The following is a 9,897-nucleotide window of genomic DNA, read 5'->3' as shown; positions in this document are numbered from 1 at the left end:
AAGTGGTTAACATTTGAAATGTAAATAAAGAAAATATCCAATTAAAATTGGAAAAAAAAAAAGAAATGGAAGGAAAAGAGAAGAAGGAGGAGAAGGGGTAGGAGGAGGAGGAGAAGAGAGAACGAAGAGGAGGAGGAGGAGGAGGAGGAGGAGAAGAAGAAGAAGAAGAAGAAGAAGAAGAAGAAGAAGAAGAAGAAGAAGAAACAAAGCATTAGAAGAAAAGAAAAAAAGAAATAGAAGAAAATAAGGAGAAAAGAAGAAGAAGAAGAAAGAAGAAGAAGAAGAAGAAGAAGAAGAAGAAGAAGAAGAAGAAGAAGAAGAAGAAGAAGAAGAAGAAGAAGAAGAAGAAGAAGAAGAAGAAAAGAAGAAGAAAAAAGGAGGAGGAAAAGTGGGAGAAGAAGGAGGAGAAGGAGAAGAAGAAGGAGGAGGAGGAAGTCAAGGAGGAGAAGGTGGGGAAGGAGGGGGGTGAGGAAGGAGAGGAAGGAGGGGAAGGAGGAGAAGGAGAGGAAGGAGGGGAGGAAGGGAAGAAGGGAAGAAAGTGAAGAAGGGAAAGAAGGGGAAGAAGGGAAGAGGGGAAGAAAGGGAAGAAGGGGAACAGGGGAAGAAGGGGAAGAAGGGGAAGAAGGGAAGAGGGGAAGAGGGGAAGAAGGGGAAGAGGAGAAGAGGGGAAGAGGGGAAGAGAGAAAGAAAGGAAGAAGGGGAAGAGGGGAAGAAGGGGAAGAAGAAGTAGGGGTACATGAGCTACACCATGAAACTCAGGACTACAGCAATAGGTTCACTAAAAAGTGAACATGACATGCAATCGAACACAGGAATGCCTGACTCCTGGGAATCAGATGGACTGGACAGGGACACTCTCCAAACCAGAACCAGGCATATGGGACACACTGGATTTCAGATTCCAGACAGAGGAGGCACTCCAGGCATTTAAACTGAACTTCTTTACAGAACTTTTCACAACTTCACTTTAGTCCATTGTCAACTTGAAAAACATGATGAAAAAATAAACAAATATATCTTTTTGTAAATGAATTTGTGGGGATGATTTACACATTTTCAAATGACTGATACACAAAAACATAGATACTTGTTTAGCAGTTGGAAAAAACTAACAGACTGCCTGCTTTGCAAAGATACATGTAGGATAATAGATGGAAGAATAGATACCTAGAATCACAAAGAGAAGTAGGCACATCAATATGTCTGTGGAAGCCTTGCAGTAGACTTGACATCAGTGACCACAAACCAGTAGGAATGAAGGAAGTGAATCAAAAAGGCCTTAAATATGAAAAGGAAACACCTCAATAAAATCCAAACCAAATTGATTGTAAGAGTGTGTGAGTGTGTGTGTGCCTGTGTGTGTGTGCAGGTGCGAGCATACATGAGTGTGTGTGTGTGTGTGTGTGTGCACGCATGTGTGTGTGTGCCTGTGTATGTGCACATGTGTGCATGTGTGGCTGTGTACCTGTGTGCATTCATGCATACATACATGTGTGTGTTTGTGTGTTTTGGGCATGTGCTTTGTATGTGAGGGGGTACAACTATTTGTATGTGTATGATAAAGAAAAGGAAAGTTACACGAGTACAGAGAGGCAGAGACAGAGAGAAAGAGACAGAAATAACTTGCCTATAGGATTGAGAACAAGACTGAACCAAAGATCCCAGAGACACAGAATCCCATCTACAGCCCTGAAATGCAAAGGTGTGGCTGTGCACCTGGTTCTATGCACCTGTGTGAACTTCCATTGGCTACAAGGTTGTGGGAAGAAGCAGCAAGAGGCTTGCAGCAAACAGGTGCCTCCAATAAGTTGTCCTACAAAGGAAAGGCCTTTGCCCTAAGGAGGTTCAGTGGGTGGAGGTCACATGGCTGGGTCGCCATTTGTCAGTATGAGGAAATGTCTGAGGAGAACAGATTCCATCCCGTTTTGTTTGTTGGTTTACTTAGTTGGTTTTGGTGTTGGTGTTGGTTGTGGTTTTGCTTTTGGTTGGTTGATTGCTTCATTTCATTTACATATACATATATACATATATACATATATACATATGTCAATTTTTTCCATCCGGTCTTTGTTTGGAGGCCTACATGAAACCTTGGGAATTGGCGACTGGGCGTGGCTTCCATGCCTGTGTGTGGCAGCCATCTTGAGACTGGGCGTGGCTGAGGTCCCACCTGTCAGGGGCAGGTATAAAAGGGGATGCCTGAGAGGCAAGGGCTTCTAAGCTGTGAGCTTCTGCCTATAGGTGTTCTCTCTCTGCTCAGGAGACCACACACCCGACTAGAGGCAGGTCACAAGCTGAGTCTGGCAGATCGAACCTAGAGAATCCAGCCCTGTCCTCGGGAGTGGTCATGGAGACTAGCTCCGAGGCAGGTGTTGTGCAGAAGCTGCTGGTTCGCCTTTGCCAGGAGACCGACCCAGGAAGGATGTACAAAACGCTGAAGAAACTGTCTTCTCTTCCTCCTCTGTGTGACTGCCTTGCAGAGATTGGCTTCAGACAGACCATCAAGTCCTTGAAGAAACAGCAGCTCCTCGTGCCCTTTGTAAAGGACTTAGTGGCCCAGTGGTCCACTGGGTTCCTGCTTGGACCCCAGCCTCAGCAGGCCGGGCAGGACTTTGGCTTGGAGAAGGGCCTCACAACGGAGGGCCGGAGCACCTCCCCAGAAGAGAAGCCCCAGGAACAAGCATCCCAGGAAGCCCGCGCAGATGAGAGAGAGGCTTTCCTTGGGCTTTGCAGCTGCTGCCCAGGCAGCAGCTCTTGCCTAAGCCAGAGCCACAGATCGCACCAAAGGTCCAACCTTAGGGCACCTCACATTCGAAGCCTGCATCCAGGAGAAAACTGGAGCCCTGAGCTGCAGCAAGAAGTCCAGAACCTGGTGCACCTAGGAACGTCCAGGGTGAGGCTGGAGGAGCCTTGGCAGCAGGAAGGGGCCAAGCCCCTGTCCAGAAAGCCAGGGGCTGGGCCACAGGAGCCCACTGGGCTTGTGTTTGGTGGGCACAGAAAGTGCCAGCCACCAGGCAACTGGGAGCAGGAGGAAGCCCCTGGAGCTGGTTCCTCCTGGGCTTGCCTCAATGGGGAGTGCTGCTCTCCTTCCTCTTCGGAGCGTCCACGGGGCAAGAGGCAGAGGTGGGAACCCCCATGTCCAGCCGAGGCCCAGAGTCCTCCTGCAAAGGTGCCTCGAGCTGAGTCTGGAAGCTCCATGGATCTGAGTCCCATTGCTGCCAGCACCATTCCAGAGACTCCCTCCAGTGGCCAAGCCTGGTTTGATTGGGATCTTGCCCAGGAGGCATTTTCCTCTCAGCAGGATCAAGAAGCCTCAGCTTGGGGGTGGGAGCTCAGGAAGCACCACAGAACCCAAGTCTATTCAGGTTGCAGGCCTGCAGCAGGACCCCAGCAGAAGCACACTGGAACCAGGGATGGTGCTCACTGCCAGGCTGGCAAGGACAAAGTTGGGCCTGGGCAGCCAGAAGGGAAGTCCCGGCCCCAGGCCCGCAGGTACAAGGAATCCAACTGCCAGCCTGAGTCCCCCACAGCCCCGCGGCTTCAGGGGTCCCAAGAGGCGAGGCTGCAAACCCTCATAGCCCGCTTCCAGAGCTCAAGAGCCAAGAGGCCTCAACCCAGACAGACAATGATGGTCTCCTTCTTCACCGAGCTCAAGAGCCCCAGCCAACAAGGAGAGCCAGGACCCACTGGGGCTCCCTCTGCCCAAAATCAGCACAGTCTTCCTGAGGCTCCTGCCCATCCTCCAGCCCAGAGGGCTTCCTGCCTTCTCCTTGGAGAAAGAGGCATCAAAAAGGGCCCTGCTAAAAGACCTGCTCCTCTCATGGCCAAGACCCTGAAGGACTACAGAAAGTACTTCTACAAGAGGTGAACCTCAGATGCTTTCCACCACCAGAAAACCTGCACCTCCTGAGATTTGGATTGACTGGACACAAGGGGCTTCCCTCCAGGGACTGCCACATGGTACACCCTGGCTTTTGGGCTCCGGACAGACTTCCCAGCAGCTAATCTTAGCATTCTCACTGGACTTCTTGACAGAGTTTTCCACACCTTAACTTTTGTCCCATGTCAATTCTCAAAACATCTTCAAAAATAAATCAAGATCTCTCCCCCAATCAACTTGGTGGGTTTGTCTCTTGTGATGTGTTTGTATATCGTTGGACCAGGGAGTGGCAACATCTGAAGGTGTGGCCTTGTTGCAATAGGTGTGACCTGGTTGGAATGGGTTTGTCATTGTGGGTGTGGGTATAAAATCCTCCCCCTAGTTGCCTGGAAGTCAGTCTTCCACTAGCAGCCTTTGGATGAAGACATAGAACTCTCAGCTCCTCCTGGGCCATGCCTGCCTGGATACTGCCATGCTCCCACCTTGATAATGGACTGAACCTCTGAACCTGTACGCCAGCCCCAATTAAATGTTGTTTTTTTATAAGACTTGCCTTGGTCGTGGTATCTGTTCACAGCAATAAAACCCTAACTAAGACAGAAGTTGGTACCAGGAGTGGGGTAATGCTCTGCTGGGCCTGACCATGCTTTTATTTGAAAGAATGTGGATTTGGGGACTTTGGATTTGGAAAGCAGTGGAATGCTTTAAATGGGGCTAAATGTGTCATCCTGGTAGGAATATGGAAGACTTTGTTGCTGGGAGTGATTTGAACTGTTTTGACCTGGCCCAAGGTATTTCAAAGGAGAAGAATTTCAGAATGTGGCATAAAGAGTGTTTTTGTGGTATTTTGGTGAAGAATGTGGCTACTTTTTACCCTTGTCTGAAATCTCTGCCTGAGGCTAAGGTGAAGAGACTTGGATTAATTGCATTAATTGCATTGACAAAGGAAGTTTCAAAAAAGCCCAGCAGAGACTCTGTTCTCTGGTTAAGCCTCACAAAGAGAAGTTTGAACAAGCATAGCAAGCTTAGAAAGGCAAAATATAAAATATATGGTTTGAGTATGAAAGGAGTTCCAGGAAGTGAAATGGAGCAAAATCTTGTGTTCTAGGAGATAAAAGATTAAGGGAGTGGGACCTTGGGGCAAGATTCTACCCAGCTTAATTAGATCCAGGCATGGTGGTACACACCTTTAATCCCATGAGACAAGCATGCTGATCTCTGCATTCAAGGTCAATCTACAGAGCAAGAACCAGGATAGCGAAGCTTAGGCAGTGAAGGATTTAGAAAACATGAAGCTAGTGATCATGTAATAGTACAACAGGATCATGTTCTAGTTCCTATAAGCAGCAGATCTCGGCAGCTTCAGCCATGTGGTTCTGGCTCTAGAGTTAAGAATGGAAGGAACTACTGGGAAAATTGATGCTGGTTAGCTGGAGCTAAGGAATTAGAGGTGATTAAGAAGAGACCAGCATCATTGAGGTGAAATCTTCTAGAAATTGTTTTCTGGGAGCACAAAGAAGCTGTGTTCCTAAGATACCCAAGAGTGTACCTCATGCTGCCCCTGGACTTGGTAATGTGTAAGAGTCACTCAGGTGGTACTGCTTGTGAAGGAATGAAGGGATCATGGAGAAAAGCTGAGGCTTAGCAATGGGAGAGGCCAAGGAAGGCCACTGGAGAAGGTGAAGCCTCAGCTGTAGTTGATAGCCCAGGACTGAAGGGGTCATGCAAAGGATTTGAGGCTGGGCACCCTGAAGATAGCCTATGAGAGGCTCTTGGTGAAGCCTAGTTGGAGTGGAACACCCCAGTGTATTGGAGATGTCAGTACCATGGGATGATCACCAAGAACATCAGCCGTAGTGGAGTGGATCAACCTGAGCATAGAGTGCTACAGAGACAGAGATGGAGAAGTGATGCCAGCCCTTAGGAGGAGTCCAAAAGATCAAGTGGAATCCCAGACACTGAAAGAAGAAGCTGTAACATTGAAATTGCCTTGGAGACTCAAAGATGTTAAAGATGCCAGAGCCGTGGGATACATGCTGAGGAAAGCTGCTAACGGGGAGTGGAACCAGCCCAGGGGAAGGCAGTTTGTTGCAGTCAACAAAGATGAAAAAGGAGGGAGATCTGAAGACCACTTTGACATCAGCCATGGAGATGCCGAGTTTGGAGTTTGCCCAGATGGTTTCCTGCCTTATTTGGGGGATTACAGTTAATTAAGTTGACTGAATCTCAGAAGAGACCTTGAACTTTGGACTTTTAACATTGTTGCAACTGCTATAGACGATGAGGACTTTGAAAGTTGGACTAAATGCATGTTGCATTATGCTATGTTTAAGTATGGCCCCCATAGACTCATGTTTTTGAACAAGTCTAGGGAGACCAGGGAATGGAATGTGATGGTTTGTATATCGTTGGACCAGGGAGTGGCAACATCTGAAGGTGTGGCCTTGTTGCAATAGGTGTGACCTGGTTGGAATGGGTTTGTCATTGTGGGTGTGGGTATAAAATCCTCCCCCTAGTTGCCTGGAAGTCAGTCTTCCACTAGCAGCCTTTGGATGAAGACATAGAACTCTCAGCTCCTCCTGGGCCATGCCTGCCTGGATACTGCCATGCTCCCACCTTGATAATGGACTGAACCTCTGAACCTGTAAGCCAGCCCCAATAAAATGTTGTTTTTTTATAAAACTTGCCTTGGTCGTGGTATCTGTTCACAGCAGTAAAACCCTAACTAAGACATTACTTGTGAATGATTGATACCCATGAACATAGATACTGTTTAGCAGTTGGACAAAGAGACTAACAGTCTGCCTGCTGACAGTTTTGCAAGGATACATGTAGGATAATAGATGGAAGAACAGATACCTAGAGTCACAAAGAGAAGTAGGCACATCAATATGTTTGTGGAAGTCTGGCAGTAGACTTGACATCAGTGCCCACAAACCAGTAGGAATCAAGGCAGTTTGTGTGTGTGTGTGTGTGTGCCTGTATGTATGTGTGTGCGAGTGTGCATGTTTGTGTGCACATGCCAGCTAGTGTGTGTTTTTTAATGTGTGTGGGTGTGTGTGTGACTGCATGCATGCATGCGTGGGTGTCTGTGTGTGTACCTGTGTGTGTGGTACAACTATTTGTATGAGTGTGATGAAGAAAAGGAAAGTTACATGAATACAAAGAGGCAGATGCACAGAGAGAGAGAGAGAGAGAGAGAGAGAGAGAGAGAGAGAGAGAGAGAGAGGGAGAGAAATACCTTGACTATAGGATTGAGAACAACAGCGAACCAAAGTTCGCAGAGATTATCTCTCATTAGGGTAAAAGCTCAGACTGATTGGCATCTAACCTGAGGGCATGCCTTAGATAGTCCTTGGGATGCAAGCAAGGTCACATGCTGGGGTCAGCAAAAGCCAAGGAGAAAACCAGCAGTATACCCACTAATTTTAAAGTGAGTATTGGTAATCACACATAGTGTGTAAGGAGAGACAGAAAAGAGAGGAAAAACATTGGTAGTGAGAAAAAGAGAGACAGGCATGAGCCAGAGAAGCAGGCAAAGGTCCAATGAGAATGAATTCAAGGCAAGTTGCAGATAATCCTAGATCAAGACACAGAATCCCATCTACAGCCCTGAAATGCAAAGGTGTGGCTGTGCACCTGGTTCTATGCACCTGTGTGAACTTCCATTGGCTACAAGGTTGTGGGAAGAAGCAGCAAGAGGCTTGTAGCAAACAGGTGCCTCCAGTAAGTTGTCCTACAAAGGAAAGGCCTTTGCCCTAAGGAGGTTCAGTGGGTGGAGGTCACATGGCTGGGTCGCCATTTGTCAGTATGAGGAAATGTCTGAGGAGAACAGATTCCATCCCGTTTTGTTTGTTGGTTTACTTAGTTGGTTTTGGTGTTGGTGTTGGTTGTGGTTTTGCTTTTGGTTGGTTGATTGCTTCATTTCATTTACATATACATATATACATATATACATATATACATATGTCAATTTTTTCCATCCGGTCTTTGTTTGGAGGCCTACATGAAACCTTGGGAATTGGCGACTGGGCGTGGCTTCCATGCCTGTGTGTGGCAGCCATCTTGAGACTGGGCGTGGCTGAGGTCCCACCTGTCAGGGGCAGGTATAAAAGGGGATGCCTGAGAGGCAAGGGCTTCTAAGCTGTGAGCTTCTGCCTATAGGTGTTCTCTCTCTGCTCAGGAGACCACACACCCGACTAGAGGCAGGTCACAAGCTGAGTCTGGCAGATCGAACCTAGAGAATCCAGCCCTGTCCTCGGGAGTGGTCATGGAGACTAGCTCCGAGGCAGGTGTTGTGCAGAAGCTGCTGGTTCGCCTTTGCCAGGAGACCGACCCAGGAAGGATGTACAAAACGCTGAAGAAACTGTCTTCTCTTCCTCCTCTGTGTGACTGCCTTGCAGAGATTGGCTTCAGACAGACCATCAAGTCCTTGAAGAAACAGCAGCTCCTCGTGCCCTTTGTAAAGGACTTAGTGGCCCAGTGGTCCACTGGGTTCCTGCTTGGACCCCAGCCTCAGCAGGCCGGGCAGGACTTTGGCTTGGAGAAGGGCCTCACAACGGAGGGCCGGAGCACCTCCCCAGAAGAGAAGCCCCAGGAACAAGCATCCCAGGAAGCCCGCGCAGATGAGAGAGAGGCTTTCCTTGGGCTTTGCAGCTGCTGCCCAGGCAGCAGCTCTTGCCTAAGCCAGAGCCACAGATCGCACCAAAGGTCCAACCTTAGGGCACCTCACATTCGAAGCCTGCATCCAGGAGAAAACTGGAGCCCTGAGCTGCAGCAAGAAGTCCAGAACCTGGTGCACCTAGGAACGTCCAGGGTGAGGCTGGAGGAGCCTTGGCAGCAGGAAGGGGCCAAGCCCCTGTCCAGAAAGCCAGGGGCTGGGCCACAGGAGCCCACTGGGCTTGTGTTTGGTGGGCACAGAAAGTGCCAGCCACCAGGCAACTGGGAGCAGGAGGAAGCCCCTGGAGCTGGTTCCTCCTGGGCTTGCCTCAATGGGGAGTGCTGCTCTCCTTCCTCTTCGGAGCGTCCACGGGGCAAGAGGCAGAGGTGGGAACCCCCATGTCCAGCCGAGGCCCAGAGTCCTCCTGCAAAGGTGCCTCGAGCTGAGTCTGGAAGCTCCATGGATCTGAGTCCCATTGCTGCCAGCACCATTCCAGAGACTCCCTCCAGTGGCCAAGCCTGGTTTGATTGGGATCTTGCCCAGGAGGCATTTTCCTCTCAGCAGGATCAAGAAGCCTCAGCTTGGGGGTGGGAGCTCAGGAAGCACCACAGAACCCAAGTCTATTCAGGTTGCAGGCCTGCAGCAGGACCCCAGCAGAAGCACACTGGAACCAGGGATGGTGCTCACTGCCAGGCTGGCAAGGACAAAGTTGGGCCTGGGCAGCCAGAAGGGAAGTCCCGGCCCCAGGCCCGCAGGTACAAGGAATCCAACTGCCAGCCTGAGTCCCCCACAGCCCCGCGGCTTCAGGGGTCCCAAGAGGCGAGGCTGCAAACCCTCATAGCCCGCTTCCAGAGCTCAAGAGCCAAGAGGCCTCAACCCAGACAGACAATGATGGTCTCCTTCTTCACCGAGCTCAAGAGCCCCAGCCAACAAGGAGAGCCAGGACCCACTGGGGCTCCCTCTGCCCAAAATCAGCACAGTCTTCCTGAGGCTCCTGCCCATCCTCCAGCCCAGAGGGCTTCCTGCCTTCTCCTTGGAGAAAGAGGCATCAAAAAGGGCCCTGCTAAAAGACCTGCTCCTCTCATGGCCAAGACCCTGAAGGACTACAGAAAGTACTTCTACAAGAGGTGAACCTCAGATGCTTTCCACCACCAGAAAACCTGCACCTCCTGAGATTTGGATTGACTGGACACAAGGGGCTTCCCTCCAGGGACTGCCACATGGTACACCCTGGCTTTTGGGCTCCGGACAGACTTCCCAGCAGCTAATCTTAGCATTCTCACTGGACTTCTTGACAGAGTTTTCCACACCTTAACTTTTGTCCCATGTCAATTCTCAAAACATCTTCAAAAATAAA

At 49.5% G+C, this 9,897-nt stretch overlaps 2 protein-coding genes across 2 annotated transcripts; both read left to right on the top strand.

Moving 5' to 3' along the window:
- Window positions 1-2,347: 2,347 nt before the first annotated feature.
- On the top strand, window positions 2,348-3,868 carry LOC147002447 (uncharacterized). Its single transcript, XM_085844311.1, has one exon. It carries the CDS (start codon window positions 2,348-2,350, stop codon window positions 3,866-3,868), a length of 1,521 nt encoding a protein of 506 aa, XP_085700437.1.
- A 4,282-nt stretch (window positions 3,869-8,150) lies between these two features.
- On the top strand, window positions 8,151-9,671 carry LOC147002446 (uncharacterized). The gene has a single exon (XM_085844310.1). The coding sequence runs from the start codon at window positions 8,151-8,153 to the stop codon at window positions 9,669-9,671; it is 1,521 nt and encodes a 506-aa protein (XP_085700436.1).
- Window positions 9,672-9,897: the final 226 nt, after the last annotated feature.

The sequence above is a fragment of the Mus caroli genome, unplaced genomic scaffold (assembly GCF_978045245.1).
Source record: "Mus caroli unplaced genomic scaffold, Mus_caroli_1 scaffold_10, whole genome shotgun sequence".
Classification (NCBI taxonomy): domain Eukaryota; kingdom Metazoa; phylum Chordata; class Mammalia; order Rodentia; family Muridae; genus Mus; species Mus caroli.
The sequence above is the reverse complement of the archived record's forward strand: the minus strand, read 5'-3'. Positions and strand labels throughout refer to the sequence as shown.